This window comes from Hippopotamus amphibius, chromosome 5 (assembly GCF_030028045.1).
Source record: "Hippopotamus amphibius kiboko isolate mHipAmp2 chromosome 5, mHipAmp2.hap2, whole genome shotgun sequence".
NCBI lineage: Eukaryota > Metazoa > Chordata > Mammalia > Artiodactyla > Hippopotamidae > Hippopotamus > Hippopotamus amphibius.
In genome coordinates, this window is record NC_080190.1 from 6,758,100 (window position 1) to 6,779,971 (window position 21,872).

At 39.8% G+C, this 21,872-nt stretch overlaps 1 protein-coding gene across 6 annotated transcripts in view; it reads right to left on the reverse strand.

Annotated features, from left to right (window-relative positions):
• Positions 1-21,629, reverse strand: part of EDRF1 (erythroid differentiation regulatory factor 1) — a 47,691-nt gene extending 26,062 nt beyond the window's left edge. For 3 of the 6 annotated variants that reach the window (XM_057734151.1, XM_057734155.1, XM_057734156.1), the window contains exons 1-19: positions 21,424-21,629; positions 20,226-20,434; positions 18,204-18,270; positions 17,443-17,568; positions 16,226-16,350; positions 15,830-15,986; positions 12,928-13,029; positions 12,539-12,660; positions 11,660-11,771; positions 10,222-10,369; positions 10,024-10,132; positions 9,611-9,722; positions 7,944-8,204; positions 6,163-6,234; positions 5,721-5,871; positions 5,453-5,524; positions 3,421-3,609; positions 2,878-3,078; positions 1,250-1,468 (exon numbers count right to left, since the gene is read on the reverse strand). In XM_057734151.1, the coding sequence (XP_057590134.1) occupies positions 1,250-1,468; positions 2,878-3,078; positions 3,421-3,609; positions 5,453-5,524; positions 5,721-5,871; positions 6,163-6,234; positions 7,944-8,204; positions 9,611-9,722; positions 10,024-10,132; positions 10,222-10,369; positions 11,660-11,771; positions 12,539-12,660; positions 12,928-13,029; positions 15,830-15,986; positions 16,226-16,350; positions 17,443-17,568; positions 18,204-18,270; positions 20,226-20,434; positions 21,424-21,531 (2,662 nt within the window). In that variant the 5' untranslated portion in view covers positions 21,532-21,629. The remainder of the gene's footprint in view (positions 1-1,249; positions 1,469-2,877; positions 3,079-3,420; positions 3,610-5,452; positions 5,525-5,720; positions 5,872-6,162; positions 6,235-7,943; positions 8,205-9,610; positions 9,723-10,023; positions 10,133-10,221; positions 10,370-11,659; positions 11,772-12,538; positions 12,661-12,927; positions 13,030-15,829; positions 15,987-16,225; positions 16,351-17,442; positions 17,569-18,203; positions 18,271-20,225; positions 20,435-21,423) is intronic. The other 3 variants (XM_057734153.1, XM_057734152.1, XM_057734154.1) reach the window with 3 other exon arrangements.
• Positions 21,630-21,872: the final 243 nt, after the last annotated feature.

A 21,872-nucleotide genomic window follows, 5' to 3' on the forward strand; every position in this document is an offset into this window, starting at 1 on the left:
ATGGGTTCGATCCCTGCTCCAGGAAGATCCCACATGCCACGGAGCAACTAAGCTTGTGCACCACAACTATTGAGCCTGTGCTTTAGAGCCTGTGAGCCACAACTATCGAGCCCATGTGCTGCAACTACTGAAGTCCCGTGCTCCGCAACAAGAGAAGCCATGGCAATGCGGAGCCCGCGCACCTCAGCAAAGAGTAGCCCCCACTCACCGCAACTAAAAAGAAAGCCAGCACGCAACAAAAAAGACTCAACACAGCCAATTAAAAAATATATATATATATCACATATATATAAATAACAACAACAAAAAAGCACAGGTTCTCCCACCAGCAATAACCTCTGTGTCCCTGGTGCCAAGTACAGCTCACAGGTCAATAGGCACACAGTAAATAACTTACTCAACCTACCTGCTGTCCTCGGTTCTATCTCGGCCCTTTTGCTCTCTCATGCTGTGTGTACAGCTTCTATATTTTCACCCATTCTCATAGCTTCAGCTTTCACCCCTATGTGAATGGTTCCCAACAAACCACTGATGGTTCTATGGTTTGCCCCGCTAACCCAAAGGGCTCTAAGCACACATTCCTAACTGACTACTAAATCAGACCACTCACGCACATGTCCACTGGCCTCTCAAATTCAACATGGGCCCAGATGAATCCGTCACCCTCTGCCTGAGTCACTGAAGACCACCTGCTGCTCCTCTACACCCCCACTGGACACTAGATCTCTGGCTTCTTCCTAACGCTGCCTGCTCCAGTCGGGACATCCTGCCTTTCCTACATCTGCCAGCTGACGCCCTACATATTACGTGCCAGTCCACCCAAACTACAGCTTCTTTCCACAGGCCTTCCAAGGACGCCACAGCCTCAAGAAACGTCTCTTTTCCCCACTCCTATACTGTACTGCATCTGTACTTACAGCATTTTTCAGAGATGTGTATTCACACCTGGCTTCTCAGCTCAGAGACCTATGTCTTAGCCAATTACACATCCAGCACAGAGCCTAGCATGTGGCTGACTGTCTAACTCACTTCTGAACTGATCAGATGAAGGACGGAGGACACTGAGATGACGACTCCCAAGGGGAAGTAGTGTCTTTTTCTACTTCTATTTCTTGAGAATTGAATAATAAAAGATTCTTTAACAGTGCACCCCTTTGTGACATAAAATCAGATGCCATGGTTCTTGGCTTGAAATCTGTAAAATCTAAGAGAATAGGCAATAAAAAGAGGACTCCAGAGAGGTACTCACCCACTCTCTCACTCTGTAATGCAGCAGCCTGATTCATGTAAAAGACACCAATTTCATTTCTAATGTTTCCCATTCTCTTCAATAATTGTACATAGTGTTCTGGATTTTGATTTTTCAAGTCACTAAATTGCAAGATTTCATTAGCAGCCTCATAACATTTACAACTAACTGAAAGTTGACTTTCTAGGTCTGTAGACAAATCAGTTGCCCATGCAAATCCTTAAAAGAAAAAAGGAAACATCACCATGAGTCATATGAACCCTTCTTCCTTAGCATCTAAGTAATCTAATGCTTCTAAGACAAAATAACATACAGTAAAATTATATTTATACTACAATATGCAATATAGTATAAACATACTAAGATTCAGTTAACACAACTAAAATTTTAAACTTCAAAAGTAAAGATCTCTGAATTTATTTAAATAACTATATTTTCTTGGGACATTAACATTTTGATTAAAAGAAATATCTTCCTGCCTAAAAATACCAAACAATTCCCAAGACCCAGATTTTACCAGGTCCACTGTTTATTGATACAGACATAAAGTTGTCCACTGATAGAAGGTAAACCATTTTTTTCTTTTTAATTACTGAAAACAGTTCTTGAAATAAAGTTCTGATTGCTACCAGAGCTAGTTATGTACATTACAGTTTGCCAGTGTAAGTTTAAGTCACTGAAGAAGCTGACAGATAAGCTCTCAAAGATTTAAACCTGCCATCTAGTGGAGACTGGAGTAAACTCAGGTGCAGGGCCCCAGAATTTAAGGGAAAAAACGGGTAGTACTACCGCTGATAACTTTCAAGGAGCACATCACTCTTACAAAGAAGTACCTTAAATGAAACTAACATGATGGGAGTGGCAAAAACAAACTAAGGATTTTCTCACCATGTCTATTAAAATGATCATTTGAGAAACTCAGAAGGGGAGAGGGGAAGAAAGAGACCAAAAAACAAAATAAAAACAAAACAAAAAACTCCAAGGAAAAATACATTTCATCCCCCAGTGTACTTCTCTAGATGTTAACAGTCTGAAACTTTTTGGGATGTGGATATCAAATGATATAAAAAATTTAAGAGCATAATAAAACAATTCCATGATACATTACAAAAGCATATTATGTCTCACTTACTGCCCTAATTGCAAAGTGTGTGTATAGCTGTACTGAACTGAGACGGAGGGATACAGCTCTGTGGACTAAACTCTCCTATCTCCCAGGTTTAATATCTGACAACTCCAAAAACAGACTATGAACTACATTTAAAAAATAATGATCTCTGTATCTTGGCCCTCAGGAACCATTCAAAAGGTAATTCATCCACTTTTACGAACTGTTATTCCCTTTCAAAAGAAAATCATGGCTTGGTTAGTTGATTAAAGGGTTACCTAGAAAAACCTTACAAAAAGACAAGTCTAAAAAGTCAATACAATTGTCTCCAGAGATTATTTTTTAGTTAGTTCTAGTTGTATAATTAGTAATCATAAAATACTTCAAAACCATTTTATGCACAAACGCACAGAATCATGTTTAGTTTTAACATTCAGAAATGATGAAACAAAACAGCAACACGGAAACACTAACATTTCTGGCGCTTTTCTGAATCAAAGGATGCGCCTCACTGGCATACCTTGACAACTGGACTCCCTGTGGAGGCTGTGCAGTATCTCCTGATCTTCTTTTGTTTGGTAATTAAACTCCTCAAGGTGTGCCGCTCTGTTATTTGCATTCTGGGCCAGCATTAGCTGGATATCACCACAGAGTGTTAAATACTGAGAAAGGAACAGCAGCACTTCAGAAAGCATATTGGTGCAGAGGCAGCAGTAAGTGTCTATGCGGAAAGGGCAGGAAGGAGAAAAAAAACACAGCATGTTACAGATGAAGGAATACAGCCAAAATTAAGACAGTTTGTTACCAGCTGACAATCTGTACCACTGTATCTACTCTAAGTTTACTTCATGTCAGATATCACATATGACTTCATGTATTTCAAAATGAAGGGATGTTAGACCAAAGTGGGAAATACCAGGAAACATATACAAGATTAGAAAAAATTATTTTGAAATTACATTTAAAACAGAAATAGGAGTAAAATTTCACTGTGACTCAGATGCCTTCTTCTTTGTTCTCTCCTCCCAATGCCCATTAAACACATTCATTTATAGTGACTTACCATGGCTCTGCAAAGCTAATTTAATGTATCGTAACGCTCTCCCATATTTCTGAAGACTCATGGCAGCATCAGACAAAACATAATAGGCCTTTGATGACTTGAGAATCAGCTGGAGTTTCATTTTATGTTGCCAAGAACCAGGGATCATTCCAGATTGACTGGAATAATTACCCTTCTGAAGGGAGCCCACTATGACAAGAGGGAAAAAGGCAGCACATTTTATTTTATTTTATTTTTTTTAGCACATTTTATTTGAATGTAAGTCTCACCGTAAAAAAAAATTTTGTTTCTTGATAAAAACACTCCAGGCTGACGTACTCTTAATAGCTACAACAGAACTGGTAAATACTATATTTTACTATTAAACGCAGTGAAGTAGAAGAGCAGTGTTTTGATTCTCTCGCTTGGGATTTCCAAAGGCCTGCTTCCCTGCAGCTGTCAACTCTGTCCCTCTCTCTCGGGGTCAGTAACATAACGAAGCTCATGACTGACATCTACTTCCTTTCTCTAGTCTAAGCGTCAAACTGCCAAAAAGTTCACCTTCCTAAAGCACAGCTTTAATCACAGAGGAACTCCTGTTCTAAAACATTAAAATGCCTTCTCAGCACTTACTAAATCATGCCTCAGCATCTCAGCCCACTTCCCAAGTTCTACTTTTTTCAGTCTTACCTCCCGGTACTCTACTCCTACCCACCACCAGCTGAAGCCAAGGTGCTGCTTGCTGCCCACACAGACCCTGCTTCTCCTGTACCCCATCTTAGTTTACTGCCTCCTCTGGCAGGAACACTCTCTAAAGTCCACCCCACTACTGCCTCCTTCAGCCAACAAATGACCACTTCTGTGCCAAGCACTGTGCTAGCCACCAGAAACAGTGACATCTAGTTACATGGTCTCTGTCCTTGAAGACCCCATAGACCAGGGGTGGAGATGGGCTGATAACATTAACCACGATAAAATATATTAAGTGCAAGGACAGGCAGAAGAACAAAATGCTGTGGAAACCACCCCACCAACTCCCAGCTTCAAGATTTTCTCCTGTTTTGATCAGCTCTAACACTTAGTCTTTTGAAATGATGAAAAGTACTTAGTCTCTTTTATGGTTTTCTTCATGCATGTATTTCTTTTTCCTTTGCTACGGTATGCACTTTCTGTGTGTGAGGCACTGTGAGAAAACCCAAGATGAAGACGATGATGTTCTGCTCACAAATGTGTTCAAGTGCATGTGCAAAACCATTAAACACAGCTGACAATGACCAAGGCCCGCTTCAGTAAGTGCTCACAGGACCAAGTGGTGAGGGAACCAAGTAATTCTGACTGGGGACAGAGGTGAGCACGGAGACCCTGAACAGCTGAGATGGGGAGGAAGGAGGAGACAGAAAAGGCATTTCAGAGAAGGAACGCTGTGAAAAAGAGATGGGTCTCAAGCGTTGCCATGGTCCTTACCGTGCACAGGCTCAGGCTGACACGCAGGGAGCACTGCATGAACGCTGGGGAAATGAATCCACCGTCCCACTCCCAACCCCATGCTTATGTTCATGAAGAGAAGAAAGGACTTTTCAGAAAGAACTTGGTACTATTTTAAATACACAGGCTTTCAAAACTGACTTGGGTTGGGGGGGATAAAGTTGGAAAAAGAAACACAACTTAGATACAATAAATGAGAAACTCAAGACTTTTACTTCAAAGTTCACATGCTCCTGATGAAGTGATGTTCTTGAGGAATAAATCAGACCCTTTGTAAGTGACACCTGCAGCTTATTCGAGTGCTGTGAGGAGCAACCGCTACCACGCCCACAGCGCTCATCACGTGCACTGTTTTAAGCACGGTATGTACAGTAACTCACTTAATCCACACAACAACCCTTTAAAGTAGGCACTACTATTGTCTCTACTTTGAGAGAGAAAACAAGGCTCAAAAAAGGCAAACAACTGGCCCTAGTGAAGCCGAGATCTGAAGCTGTGGTTCCTAAGTCCTTGCGCTTAACCCCTCAAGTGCGTCTACTGAAGCAGGGCTTTCTCAGGAGAACCCTACCGGGTTGAGGCATTAGTTCCTCACGGCAGGTAACGGGAGGTAGCAGGTTCCTTATGTTCTTGTTAGAACGATCTATAAAGGATGGAAATTATCCTGTTTTATTTTACATTTCGAATGAAGGGGTATCTTCCCCTACTTTCCATTCACATGATATCCTGTTTCTGAATTTCTTTCAGTGAATGCCTTAATTGACCTAAGTCTGCTGTTGATAAAGGCCTACTATATTATTCCATTGAAAAGGCCTTATTTGCACATCAATTCAACTTACTTTTGTCCAAAAACAAGGCCATCTGCTTCTCCAGAGCCTCAGGACCCCCCCTTGTGGATTCATCTTCATATTTTAGTGGGATTGGGGTGTTGGGGTCAGCAGCAGGGAGGTCCCTTTCTTTTTTGATGCTGCTGTCCACAGATTTTAAACCCTTTAAAAGAGGAAAAGCATTTACTATACACGTCACTGAACACCAACTGGAAACTAAATATAAGGCGATATCTGGACTACTAAATACATTTAGAATTTATATTTTGAAAACAGATTTTAAAAAACTACATTTGACCTGAAACTTAGGAAAAATTAGTTTTCAATTTATGCTTAAAGGGGGAAAAAAAGTCACAGTAGAATATCACTCAGAATAATGTTTAGACACCAATAAACAAATTTGCATATCAAGTACAAGTTTTACTGAAATAGTGAAGTCTAAACTGAAACTTACCTCCAGAACATAGCTAAGCACAAGTCTACAGCGTTCTTCTGTGTCATGGCAAACTGGAAACGCACAACTGGGCTTCAGAAACAAACATATAAAATTATTAATATGCTGCCAATATGACAAATTCCATCTCCTGAAAATTACTAAAACTTTACAAATCAATAACTCTGAAATTTTCTGTGTATTTAGCTTAGTGAGGTATGTGACGTTTTAAGGTCAATGCATTGTTTTAATCGCAGAGTAAACTGATATAAGCATCAACAAAAATTTTGCTTAAAAAAGATCTTCCAGCATATATTTTGCTTTAAGTACTTAAAATTCAAAAAATAATTCTATTACAACAAAAAAAAGCAAGAGTGGGAGTAGTAATGCTTTAAATAAATGTATATCTAATTCCGACGGGTCAGCTGGACTCCTAATTAGCACTAGTTCTTGGTAACACAGTGAACAATATCATCAGTTTAGCAATAAGTTAACAAGTATTGCCAGTGGTCTCACTGTATAATTCATATACTTAATTAGGAGCAGAATCAGTTAATAACCTCCATCTACTAAGTGAGATCATGTGTAAGAGCTTCTGTGCGGCATTCCACCTGGTGAATCTTATGAGGCTGGAATTACCGTTCTTGTTACACAGAGAAGAAAAAACAGATGTTAAGCAATGTGCTCAAGCACACTGAGCAAAGGCTGCAGCCGGGCTCTGTAGCCATGCTGTCCGCACTTCAGCAAATCCTGAGATATGGCAAAGCTACCACAAAAGACAGGTTTACATGAATACCAGGACTGTATTTATAAGTGCTTTTGATATTGACAGAAAGTGCTGTCTCTGTAAAAAAAAAAAAAAAATCTGTGAACGTATCACTCTCTGAATATAACTGCATTCTGTTATGATGCAGTTTCCCAAATACAGGTACCTTTTACAATCAGTGATTCTGTTTATAATCAGAAACATTTTTTACTGTACTGCGGGATGCAAGCCGCGAGTGCATGAAGACAGACCGCTCATGAGAGACAGAAAAAAGGCAGTGGGGCTAATAAGGTAAATGAGAGAAGAAATGAAGAGAAGGTCAGAAGGATGGGCAAAGTCCTGGGGTGACAGAGAGGTGTCCCCTAAAAACCTACCTGGATATAAAATTTCCATCTGAAAGTTAAACTCAGAGCTTAAGTTAAGAGATTATCTATAAATATGCCTGGAAAATAATTATAATTTAGAAAAATGAAACATAATTACACTATCTAGAAAAAGATGGATAGTACAACAGTCTACGCAATGGACACCACAGAAACCTAAAGGGCAGGAAGCTGTTAGGGTCCATCGGTCTGTGACCAGCACAGAGACATGTCCAATCCAGCTGACGTGGCCACAGTCAGTGAAAAGTACCGTCTTGTAGCACAGGGACAACATGCCAGATCTCTCCACATATGGATCAACGAGCCACCCGTCTGCTCTGATTCTATGTTCACCAAGCAACCTACACATTCAGTCTCCCAGCAACATGGCAACCGGGAAGAAGCACTGTGGTGAGCAGCCAGGGTGGCACACCGGTCGCTGGAAAGGAAAATCTCCCACATACACCTGCCCACCATAGGTCTGCATGTGGGTCAGTTACCCCGGGACAATTATAAAACCAAGTTTCAGAATTGATAAAGCTAACGATTATTAGATCCTAGACCATGAAGGATTTACTGAAGTAGTGCCATCTTTCGAGAGGCTAACTGTATTCAGTTAACAACTGCTTGCTTTTCCACTGATGAAATTTTAATGCCAATTTCAACATGCTTACTCTGATCTGATGAATAGATTTGTATTTTTCTGGAACTGACAATTCTCCAACAGACTTAATTATAGCTACTGCTTTGTTATCATCCGACGGATCAGAACAGGTGCTGTAGGATCCGTTCTCATCGCTGTCTGGCATCTCCTCCTCCTCTTCACTGTAACTTTCATCAGAATTCTCATTTAACGGAGATTCTGAACTTTCTTCTTTTTTAGGTTCATCCAATTGAAAAAGTTCTGAAAGCATGTAATTGGCTGAAGCAATAATCTTTTTAAAAGAAAAAAAATACAAGTAACTCATTAAAACTGAGCATTCTAAAGTGGAATGGATTTTACTACTGTACTAACAAATTTTAGGAGATCTGCAGTCAGGCTGTTTCCACCACAGACTGTTAATACACACAGGAAACATTCCTGACTCCAAGAACAATACCCTGAATGTACTCTGTGAAATCCTCATGGGTTGGCATGTTTATTTCCTAAAATTATTCCATTCCCAGCCCTCTCTCTTAAGAAAAAGTGGCAAGTGTATTTCATTGGAGACAAGTTTTCATGTGTAAAGTGTCATAACTAACATATTAGCAAGATATCACCCCATATCAACCAAGAAACCAGCATTTCTCTTTACAAGCTATGAACTAATAAGTTTATCTTTAATAGGTAACTAATATTTACTATACAACCTACGGTTCTGGGGGAAAAACCTCCACTAGCTTAACGAGGGAAAAGTCCAGAAAATCTGGTTTCTCTTAAAATTAGCATTTATATATAAGCATTTATTTTACTCTATTATTTAGGTAATTCTTAATCTCAGACATGCAATAGTCGTAACACTACTTTTAACTTACTAACCACCACCACCTTAATCAGCAATTTGATATTTAAGCCAGAAACTGTTCTGCCATTTTTCTTCAAAAACAGTTTATCTTGGTTTGGCCTCTAGGATAATCTTTATCTCCAAACTGAATGTGGCTACAACTAAAATTAACTTGGATCTTTAAAAAAAATCACAGATACTACATACCTATACCTTTTCTGATTTAAACAGGACACAACTAGCCTTACACTGAAACATAGTTGTCAAATTCAGACAACTGAGGGTAATAAGGGTGGTGTAAAACCACTGCACACAGGACTGACCTTATTTTAAGAGATGCTTTTGTAAACTGAGGTACAGAATATGGACCTTATTTATACTGACATTCATGTAAATGCATCTTTTAAGAGAGACTATACAATAGTTTTCCACCTTCTAATAGTGATAATACAAAAGAAAAACAGCACTACTTTACTAAAATCATGTGAGTTCTAAATTTATAGAACAGGGTTATCTGAAAGAAATGCAACATGAGCCAGACACAAAATTTTAAATTTTCTAGTGGCTACATTAAAAAAAGTAATATCTGGTGAAATCAATTTTTAATATTACATTTGATTCAATAAATACAAAATATTTCAACATGTAATGTGTTCGCATACACACACACTCTTCAAAGTTCAGTGTGTATTTTACATTTAAAGCACATCTCAATTCAGATTAAGCACAACATGTGGTAACTGGCTACCAAACTGGACTGGGAAGTCACAGACTGTGAATCAGGCGGCTGTAATGTCTAGGTAACAGTGCTCTATCGGAATGCCAGAATTCCCTCAGGAAGCATGCGTCAACCCTACCTGAGGGTGCCTGCTTTTGTCCAGCAACCTCACACAGTTCAGCAGCAGGGTGCGCACTGTCCCGTAGTGCTTCTTATTTTGACCCTTCTTCATCATCATGTTGCAGGCAACCCTAGGAGAAGATGACATCAGCCTTACTCCCCTTCACCACTCTCGGCAAGACTCAAGTCTAGGCTCGCTCTTCTCTTCTTCCAGTAGAATAAGGGCCATAAGAAACAACTGAATACTGTGTTTTACACCCCTGCCCGCCCCCTTCCCCACTTATTTTGGAACAGTATATAGGTGTATATATACACACATACATACGTACACTTTTTAAACTATGAAAATCTAAGAGGCATTTAAAACCTTGGCGTGATAATGTGGCCACACACTAAGGTTGCTTCTGCATCTTCACCTGTGAAAGCACTCACTTATATAAGAGAACAGCCACTGGCATTGTGAACGGGTTTTGATATTTGTCTTCAGTTTCTTCACAAAGCGTAGTGAGATCATAGAGCTTCACTATATCACTGCCACTTGCTGGGGAAAAAACAAACAAAAAAACCAAATAAACCTCATTTTACAGTTGCCACTCAAATCAATGATCATTCATTCAAGAATTAGCTTACCTTTAAATAGCCAGTAGGTATGTCCTTCTTTGGTACAATTAGATTTCAAAAATGATAAAATATTCTGTGCAATGTCTTTTATGACTTTAGTAGAAAAATTAGAGTTTTCCAAATTGGGAATCTCTTCTGTCTTTATCATTTCATACTTCTGTAAAACAGATGGAAGATAGTTTAAGAGAAAACCCTCACAGCAACACTTCTCTTACTAAAAAGCGACCAAATACATAAACCCCACAGCTAGAGACCTATGCAGCATGAGAGTTTAAGACACTGGTTTTCTGTCCCTTTTCTGCTCTGATACTCCAAAGGCACCTGGCCCACCCCTGCCAGCAATGTGGTGGTTCACCATGGGAATAACTGTCAAAGGAGAATCACCAGAGCTTGAACCACACACTTAGGCAGGATCTCATTTCTGTCCTAACCATGGAACAAGTCGCACTGTACACTTTCTTCTATTCTACCCTAATGGTTTTCAACTGGGAAAATGGTAAATGAAGGCAGACTTCACCCAGTAAGCTTTCTCAAAGTATGTATTTCGGGTTTTTTTTCCCCCAGACACTAGAGTCACCTGGGCAGTGTCTCCAGTATACCCTCTTTTCCCCGTGAGCCGTGGACTCTATTCCTTTACAGAAATGGAGCATGGGGGGTGGAGGCAGCAGCAGGAGTAAAGGCTGCAAGGACGTTACTATCATGGTTTTTAAAGCACCTCCATATTTTTCTCTAGCTTGTCCTCTGCTCACGCTTCCCTAAATGCCTCTTACCATATTTTCTGAAGTATTCTAAGAAACTACAAATCAACTGGAAAATAGACCAGATCAAAACAGGGGTGATCTCACCCTTCTCTGGTCATCCAGACTCCTGTGTGCACCGCACTTCTCATACTTCACCCACGGCCCCCACTTTCCTCTCTGCGTGTTATTTCCCAAGAGATTAAATGGTTCTGAGTAGTGACCAGACCTTACTGTTTTCCTCCAACATTTCGGATGGGGACAAAGTCTGTCACAAATAAAACATGCTTGATAACAGTTTGTTATGTAAGCTACCTACTTTATGCAATTACTGCCAGGGCCTTGCCTTAAAACTCTGCATGAGCTGAGAAGGTATCTGTATAACAAATAAACACTTCCACTGTTTAGACACTTTCAGGTAATTACTACGTGTGCCTGGCATTAAAACTAGTTCTCTGGCTATAAATGTAGATTTTAATATATTTATGACCTGCCCCCAAATTACCTGTAAAATTAGACTCCTATAACATCCAGAATTCTGATATCACCAACTCAAACGTGAAAACACTCAAATTTGAGTTTATCCATAGCTATCTTCCTTGCCAAAATACACCTTAGTATTTAAGGGCCTTAAAAACTTTCATGAGGTACTTTCTGCTCCAATCTGTATTAGAGACATTATTTTAAAAGTCATACTGTATCTGTCTTACCTGTACAATTCCATTTACATGAAAACACATGACAAGCTCCGGTACATTGCATATCAAGTTATCCAACCAATAGTCAATTCCAGTTAGCACGTTAATTGGTTTGTTGTTATCCCTAAAAATAAACATTTCCAGTGTTATATGATTTAATTAACAGGTTCCATAATAATCACGAGTCTTATTTCCTCAATTAAAATATTTTAATCTATTCTCCCTGGCTGGAGAATGCCACTTATGCTTTCTCTTCTGACGAGATATGCACATGTAGCTCATGTGGTGTGTTGGACTTAACATCTTTCCACAAGCTTTCCTTGGACTTCTAACGGTGTCCACAAGAGTTTTCAGGAAGAATAGGAGGAACTACGACAGCAGAGGACCTATTGTATGCCCCTCACACAACCTGAAGTAAAGACTGACGAGAGTGCATCACAGTGCCCAAGTCAGAATTCACATGGGCTGATACGAACACATATCCCGGAACACTAAAAAAAATGCTCACCATTAGTTAACAGGAAGCTGGTAAACCATCTCCTTACCCAGTTACATAAACTGCATTACAGTCTCACAAGTTGCAGATTCAGACTTAACACTAGATCAGTACATAAGATCTCTGACCCCATGCACTGAGGACTAGAATGAAAAGCCAGCCAGACGGCTTTCACATTTGCCAAAACACCCGGCCATTGCAATTGATGGGGGTAGGAGGGAAGTGAAAAAAACTAGAAAACAGAAATGATGCCAAACAGATGGGTGAAGGCAGGTGGCACACCAATTCTAGGCTCTCAGGCTCTAGAGCGCAGGCTCAGTAGTTGTGGCGCAAGGGCTTAGATGCTCCGTGGTGTGTGGGATCTTCCCGACTCTAAAGGAACACAGTCTGATTACCTGAGACGTAAGCTGACTGCTGGATACCTGCCTCCTCCAAATATAGGCATGTTGGAGCCGACTAACATGTGTATATCTTCAAACGTCCACAAAATATTCCGAACAAAGTCATTTTTAAGACCCTTTGATTTAAAATAAAATAGAAAGATTATATAACAAACAGGAGATCCATAATCTCCCCCCACGATCCACAGAAAGACTAGAAAAAGGAAAAGACAAAAGAGACAAGATAAATTAAAGCTGGAGAGCTACGAGATCACAGAGATGTTTAGAAAGAGACTCAGGATCAAGCGGATCTTTTCCCTACGAATTCCAATTCAGACTATCTTGTACATGACGAAGTAGACTGGGGATCTGGTGTCTCAGCCTGGACACCACGAAGAGCATACCTGACTGTTCTCCCCGTCACTGAATAAAGTAGTCAGGTTTTGTTCTTTAGGTGCTGAGGCCACATGCCCCACTATGTATGAGAGTTCAAGAGGCTCACTTCCCTGTGAAAAGCGCAAGGATAAGGAGTGATTCTGGTGTCGTAAGTTCTTTAAAATGGCCAACTGTTAAAAAGTATGACCTAAACATTTAAAACATACACCTCAAATCTACTTTTGTAAATCTGGGCCAATACAAATCATTTACTCTCATCACTGGGTGGCATACTTCAGCTCCTAATTATCAGTTACTAAAATACGCTAATCACATTTAGATCTTACTTAAATAATGATTAAAGATTATTTTAAGCTTTTTTTCCCGTTTTTGGGTGAATGGGATAGCAATGCTCTTTCAGCCTACCTCACCCCTACTGGATTAAAAGAATCCTAACAAACCTCAGCCATATTTTGAGACACTGGTCATCAGAACAGCCTCCAGTTTCACATTTCCTAGTGTTTGTTTCACAGAAGTCTAGCCCCTGGGTGAAAAATTCCCGTAGTCAGGTTTCAAAAACACTGCTTAGCAAGGATTTGCTTTTGGAGAGTAGCAATTCTTATTACCATAAAAAGCCCCTAAGAGGTTCTGTACTGGAAAAACCTACTTTGTCTCTGTATAATCCAATGTTCTCAAATTTATCTGATCTCATTACATTTTTTATTCTTATCAGATTCTGTGGAATATATTTTGAAAACACAGGAAGGGGAATCTTTGTCATAGGTAAAGGCAGTCTACCATTCAATTTTCCAACCATAAGGGCAGTTGCCATTAAGAAAGGTTACTTTAAACCAAGACGAGCAGGCATATGTGCGTGCACATGTGAGCATGTGTGTCTTGTTTATTCCTGTGTGTGCTAACAGGCTTAGCACATGCCTGCAAACTAAGTATATATGACTGCAAGTGTAGGGGGACATCTCCAGTGCTTTTGCTATGTCTTGCCTTCTTCTCAAAGGGTCCTTAAAGGATTTCAAACATTTATTATATTGTTTACTTACACAGACAAGTTATCAACCCCCAAAATTATATTTGCCAGGTAGTGGCTTCAATGTGAGTTTGGGTTCTAGGTTATAATGTTCTCAGTAAAGGTTTGGCTCCAAGGCCATACCACAGAGACCTATTTAAACTCTCTTACTGCTTAACACAGGCCTCGAACTAGCTTTTTTATTCTTGGGAGCACGATTTCGTGAGGTAATACTTACAAACAAAAATCTCTAAATGCTGAAATTTAGAGATTTATATATATTACAAAAAGTATTCTGTAAAAGATTACTTTTAGGCAAGATAGCTCTACTCAGGAATATGCCATTGCTAAGACAACCCGACTGCTTTCAGGCCCCTTCTAAATGTGCGCAATACACAGACACAGTGGAGTACTGCTGTGAGAACAGGCCTCTAAAGTCAGAAGGATCAGGGTTTAAACCCTAGCTGGAACTTCACCAGCTGTGTGACCACAGACAAACATCTACTTTTTATGAGCTTTATTCACTTATTTGTAAAATACCATCAATATAATACATGTGCAGCTCCAAGGATGGAAACAATTTATACACTACACACGGCATAAAGTATATGGCATAAGAAGCATTATACAGATGCCAGTTCACTTCCTCCACATGCAAGTCTACAGATTCGCAAAAGCCTCCAAGGTTTCTCACAGTAACCCTCCAAGGACAGAATGGTAAGGCTGATAAAGGGGGAGATGAGTGGTAGAAGACTAGTATTTCTATGATGTGGTCTTTTTATAGTGTGTGTGTTTTGAAGTGAAGGAATAGAATACTAAATAATTTTTTACAAACTCCCTTAATGAAGTATAATCACATAGAGGAAAGTATGTAAAACAAATAACACAGAATATAGTATAATGACTGATTAGAAAGCAAATTACCCACGTAACCACTACCCAAGTCATGACGTGGGACCCTGCTAGCGCCCAGCACCCATGTCCCTTCTCATTTATATAACATGCCACACCTCCTACGGTTACCACCATATGGACTTGTATGGTAATTACTCCCTTCCTTTTCCTTACAGCTTTCCCAACTTTGGAAAAAATTTAAGTTTACAATATAGTTTAATGAGGTATCCCTATCTGAAAACCTACTGAAACTAAAATCAAGTTAAAGGTATTTGTCTCCTATAACCTTATAATTTGTGAGGAAAGAAAGAATCTGGACAAATACTGAACGTTCAATGTGTGAGAACACACAGCAAGAGGAAAAACACAATTTACCAAGTTAAAGATCTTAATTTTCTCTTCCTCAAGCCTGTCAATATACTTTCCTAAAAATAAACATGAGCAATTTACGTCTATGGAGTTAATTTATTCTTTGACAGACACAATGAGGACAAAAACAAATGAACAATAAGAAGAAACCAAGAACATGAGAGAGAAAAGCGGAAACAGTCTACTCTCTTCCTTTCTAAAAGCTTCATAACATTAACATAGGTTAAGTCTTAGCAACTTCATGTAGAAAACAATCTGACTAAAAGTTAAGGTAGAAGGTCAGTATTTAAATTACAAACAGGCCTGTGAGTCTCAATATCTGATAGGCATTTACTATTTCTACAGTTTAAATACACCATACCTCCTTATGAGTTTGAAATAATCAGTACTGATAAACTACTTTAAATGTGGTAAAAACTTTAAAATGTTTTTGAATTATTTTCTTTAAAAAAATCTGATCTAGTCATTCATAATATCCCTTGTAAATTCCATACTGAAAAACTAAAAAAAGTACTTTTTGTAACTGTGAAGACATAAATTGATAGAATATTTTTTACTCCCGTTCATCTATTTTTTACTAACAGGATAACTGGTTTTGTCTCCTTAAATGAGTTTGCGAAATTAGCATCTAAGTACTAACTAACCTGACTGGAAGCACTGGGGTCTTCAGAGACTGAAGAAGGCATTTCAAAGGGGGCGGGCCATGAAGCCCCATCCGAGTCCGTGGCCTGACCTGAGCTGGACGATTCCTGCTGCTCTGCGGCAGGCGGGACAGGCTGAGCAGCCCCATCCCCATTGATGCTGCCAAATCAGAGAGAAAAACACCGCACTGTTACTGACGTTAACTTCACGTAACAGGCCACCGGTTTCTAAAAACCAGGTTCTATAATCAAGCATAAATCTTGTTAAAAAATGAATACAGGACAAATGTCAACAATAATAGCTGCAAAACTTAAACCACTTTCACAGGCTTCAAATTAAGTTTCAGATCGGAATTTCATTTTTCCTCCTAAGATAAAAATACACAATTAGCCAAGTACCTGTAATATAAAAACTTCGAAAGAATAGCCTTCTGATACCAGTGTTCTTTGCTTTTTTTCTTCCTCTGCCACTTCTGATCAATAAGTCTTTGATAAAACTCTTTTAACCACGTCCAATCACCAGTCTGAATAACATAAGAAATTGATACACAGAACTTGCAGTCAAAACAATTCATTACCTATTGCTCTTATACGGAATATTCTTTATTTTCTAAATACTGTTACATAAACATATACTTGTAAAACATTTACCTTTCTAGATTCAGTTCCTATCACCTCTTTTAGGAAATCTCCCTGTCTTCCTCCTCTCCTTAAGCCAGACTAGGAGAGATGACTCTTCTCCCCAGTATGTTTTTCAGTGCCTGGAACAAGTCCCACTATGTACACTGTGTTAAAATTATCTGTGTTTATAACCCCCAAATCATAAGCTGCTAGGAAGCAAGGACTATGATTCTCAAGATCTTGCCCAGTGGCTAACACATATAGGCTGAACTGTGGTCTTTTCAAATGGAAAAACATTTATTTTAAATGTCCATTTAAATCACTGTAACTTATTTTCCTATATTAAAGCACTGCAGGAATAGTCTTGAAACAGTAGCCTGTGGGAGTGGCAACACCATGATCTGCAACCGTGAACTATTTGTAATGACAAGGTAAACACAGAAATGCAGAGTAAGCTCTCAGAAACTGCACCATTATTACATTATTATATTTTACAAAATAATAGGGACAAGGGAATAGTCATTTACCACAGTTTCACAAGCTCTGCTTTAAGAGAACCAATTAATTCCAATATAATTATATACTCAAAAGAAATAATTTTTAAAACATTTTTCACATTTCCTGGCAGCCATGTTTCATGACAATCTCTTTAAAAGAGACAAAGCATTTTTCAAAAATTTAAACAGTCCCTTAAATTTCAGATTTTTCACAACTTTCTTCATTCACTGCACCCTTTCCCTTGCAACAACCCTGGCCGTTGGTATCAATAAAGTAATTTCTTTGCTGTTCTCTTTTCTATTTGTTCTGTATTAAAGCTTTTTTATCTTCAGTGAAACTTCTCATTTCTTGGTTGAGGTACTCAACCACGTGTCCATGTTGGATGTTCTTTGAAACAAAATCACTCAACCACGTTTCCACATTGGCTTTTCTCTGAAACAAAAGCATGCCCTTGAGTTGCTAAAATAGTGCTTTTCTTGTTATTTTTCAAGTATTACCTGAGAAGACCGCATGAAAAGCTCCTGAATATCTAACTCATCTAGTAAGAGAGTCCTCCCTATACGGTGCACCGCCATGCTCACGTGTGATTTGCTGTAGGGAATCTTCAGGAGCTTTTTTATGTTCTTTAAAAAAAAAAAAATCAAGAGGAAAAACAGTTTAGAAAGACCTTTGTAGTGTGATCTGGAATCTTTCAAATTTTAACTTCATGCAAATTTAAAGCATAATAAACCTTATTTCCTCAAGGTCATACAAACTGTACTTTACACAAAGAGCTGCCTACAAACATATGGAAGACAGAGCTTTAAAACCAGAATCACCTTTACCAGTCACCCTGTGTTAATGTAAATGACAAAGATTTATTTTTACATGATGGAATTTCATTAAGTATGTACAGGTTACACTGACGCATCACAGATAAAAATGACCAACTAAGGATCAATGGATTTTACTACAAGTATCATTTCTAATTCTCAACTAGTAACATTACATAACCCAACATTATAACTGCTATCTTCAAAACTGCTATCATTAAAATATAACCATCAATACTAATATTGCCATTGCCAGTATTTCGGGAGTTTCTCCCTCCTCTTTGAGGAAAGCTGCAGTAAACAGTGTTACTTTAATTTAAAAAAGGCATTCAATAATCAGACAGCTGTAGCTTATTTCATCACTAATTTTTCAAGACTGCACAACACAGCATGCTGTAAATCCCCAGCACAAACATCCCAATGACATTTGCAATGAGGACACTTACTTCGGAGTCAGAGACAACATCCACATCGTTCCCCACTGAATCAATAAAGTCATACGCCATCCCAAAGCTAACGGAGAAAACAAAGGCCACAAAAATCACGTTCATGGTGGTGCAGGTATTGTTTACAACATAATACTATATTTCATCGCTTCTTGGAGACACATTTTCCACATTCTAACATCTTTGAAATCAGTATGCCTATTACCATCACAGCTAATTTTTCCTTCTTGGTGGTACATAAAATAATGGGATCACTTAACAGACACAGAAAACAGACTTGTGGTTGCCACAGGGAGGGACAGATTGGGAGTTTGGGGTTAGCAGATGCAAACTATTATGTATACAGAATGGATAAGCAACAAGGTCCTACTGTTACAGCACAAGGAACTATACTCAGTATCCTGTAATAAACCATAATGGAAAAGAATATGAAAAAGAATATATATGTATAACCAAATCACTCTCCTGTACACCAGAAACTAACATGTTGTAAATCAACTAAACTTCAATAAAAAATAAATTTACAAAATAAAAATGGGGTGACAAAATAAATGGCATCTTGGATTTGATAAAAGATAGTAATAAAAATAGAACAGTAATAGAAGCAATTAATAGGAAATATTTAGAATAAAAAGAATTAGCTATTATTTTTATTTTTGTAGTCACGAAATCTAAAAAATATCCAACAGAAAATAGTCACTTCGAGTTATTCTTTTTAGGTAGGGAGATGAGAAAAATAGCAACAGAAACATTTATCAGGATTTTTGTGTCTGGGATTATGTTCCCAGTAATATACACTACTACCCTTTTAAAAAAAAAAAATGAGAAAAAAATGCACATGACACCAATTCAACCAGAAGGAGAAAAAACAGCTAACTGAGCACCCAACTTGTGCCAGGTACCACTTGAGGCACATCGATAATCTGTAAGCCTGAAGAGCAGCTGACGTCACCATTTTTCAGTCAGTAGGTGGCAGAGAGTCAGGATACTTACTTAGGACGGCCTCACTTCAAAGCATGCTGCTCATTTACCATGTGGTCTAGGCAAGTTACTTAACCTTTCTAAGCTTCAGTTTTCTGCAGGAAAGTTAGTTTACACAGTGCCAAACTCAAAGGGTTGTTGTGAGAATGAGATGAGATAAACACATAAAGTACTCAGCACAGGGTTTGTACCAGTCAATATAACTATCATTTAAATCACTTTATAACACTTAATTCTGTTGACCTATAACTTATTAAGTCATTCTTCTAAAAGAAGATATGCAGACTATTTCCAATTCTTTTTGCTAGTATAAAAAATGCTACAAACAAGCAACATTTTGCAAATATAACTTTTACCTCTGAGTCATCAGGATAATTTCCAAACTACTGGCACATAAGGTATTAATGTATTTATGGCTCTTGCTATATGTTATGCAGAAATGTTTTAGGTTCAATCACTGAGAGGAAAAAAGAGAGCCCCACACATTCAACGGCCTATGAGAATGTTAACACCAGCACAATTTTCTTGGTGAGGCCCAGGCCACTCTCAACCTTAAATACCACCAGCAGCATTTCCAGCAAGTGCTCAAAGCCAAGGGTGTACTTCACTCAATGTGCTGTGTTTTTACATTATGGCTTTTTCAGACCAGACAATCCACCATCATTTAACGAAAAATTCCACAGGACAGGTGAGGCAGTGTTAAGGGTTTTCTTCATCATGTGCCACCCTAATTCTCTGTATTCACATATTCAAAAGGTATGTAAATGGGCTAAAATTAAAACAGCTGATTGAATTTTAGTGGTCAAATCTCATCTTTGTTAATAACATGATACGGACTTAAAAGAAGCATATGCTTCCTATTTTAACAGAAGCCTATTATCAGGGGAAAAAAGGACACTGAAAGTCAAATATCATCTTTTTTCTAAAGCAAAATCTTGGCACGTTGACAAACATTACGAATTAAACTGAAAAGCAAGTATTAAGAGTTTTAAGGGGGGTGGGGCTGAGGGACAGGTGAAAATGCTATCAATGAGTATTTACCTGGAAAACGGCTTGCTTTTCCTACTATTGCCAAGAATGGTAGTTCCTGCCGGCCCTAGTTTGGCACTCTCTCGTAACCAGTTGGCAGGTGGGAGTTTCAAGTCTGTTTTCTCTTCCAGGCGTGCAAATGCTGTCCGAGGGGGGGCAGAAGAGTACTTCACCACAGCTCGGCTCTTCACTTCACTGCCTCCAAGGAATAAAGCTGATCCCTGATTAACACAGTAAATGAAACTTTATGTACACTGCTAGGAGTAAAAAAAAAAAAAAAAATCCCACCTTAATAATAATGAAAAAAAACCCTACCACATCAGGCTTCCAAGAACATATGCTACAATGTTACTAACAGCACATAAAAAACGTGAGCATAAATTTGTAACATTTACTTAGCTCTTTTTCACATAATTTCAAAAAAAAAGATGAGTCACGGAGTGTGATGGTTACCGTTATTAGCTAGGAAACAGGCCAACCAAGCTATCCTTTACAACTTTCATAAGAAAATGTAGAAGCCGAAACCAAGGAGTCAAGAATATCACGTTAACTACATGCACTATGTAACAGAACCTCTGTTCAATATTAAAGATGTATTTTAATTTCAGCAACATCATTTAGAAAGCGGTTTGTGCTGAGATATCTGGGCCTTTTTTGTTTTGAAGTTAGTGTTTAGTAATTGATTAGTCAGCTTATGGCACAAACACTCCGGATGTCTAGCTTCATAGCAAGTCACTGGGGGACCCGCACAGGGTTCACTTGCACACCCCCAGGAAAGCCCAGGGTCTGAGGTAACTCTTCCAACCTTCTCTCACGCAGCACCCTCTCGGCCTGGCAAACACTCTGCGCCCTTCAAACACGAGCTCAGTCTCACCTCGGTGAGCTCGCTCTCCTCTCCCGCCAGCTTTGCAGGGCTGTGCCAATTCTGGAGCCACGTGTTTACAGGCACCCTCCCGGGGAGCAGAGGTCGCAGCTAACTCACCCATCGGGTACCGTCCATTGGGAAGCCAGGACGGCTTTTGATACCACTGACTTGCAAGTGAACACCTGAGTGCTTGTCGACAGGCACAAGGACCTCCACCCCGTTAGGGGGCCGTCGGGGAGGCGTGGAGAAGGCGCCAGAAGCCGCCAGGACCCGTGACGTCCCCTCCTGGCCGAGCGGGCCCGCAGCCCACGGAGCCCTGCAGGTCCCGCCCCATGGCGGACTCACCTGTGCAGAAGCTTCCTCGTTCTCGCCTTGGGACAGGAGGCTGAGCCCTCCGCGAGCAGCGGCCCCGGCCGGCGGAGCCTCGGCCCCGGCCTCCTTAGAGTCCCCCATCACCTCTGTCCAGGGCAGGCGAGGGGAGGCTCGCCCCGAGGAGCCGCGACAGGCACCCGGGCCCAGCGGCGCGGCAGCCCCACACAGCAAACGCCCGAGACGCCCCGCACTTCCGCCCTCTGACAGGAAGAACGGGCGCGGGCGCGTTCAAATCTCGCGAGTGCTGTGCCAGAGGCCTGGCCCGGCCTCCCCCGGTAGAGGCCACCTTCGCGGAGGGGGCGGGAACTGTAGTGCGCCTGCGTCCGTCAGCGTCTCTTAGGGAAACTACCTCTCGCGTTACCCGACTCCCAGGCTCCACCCCTTGCACGCCGGTCTCCTTTGTTGGCAAACAGGTCCTGGGA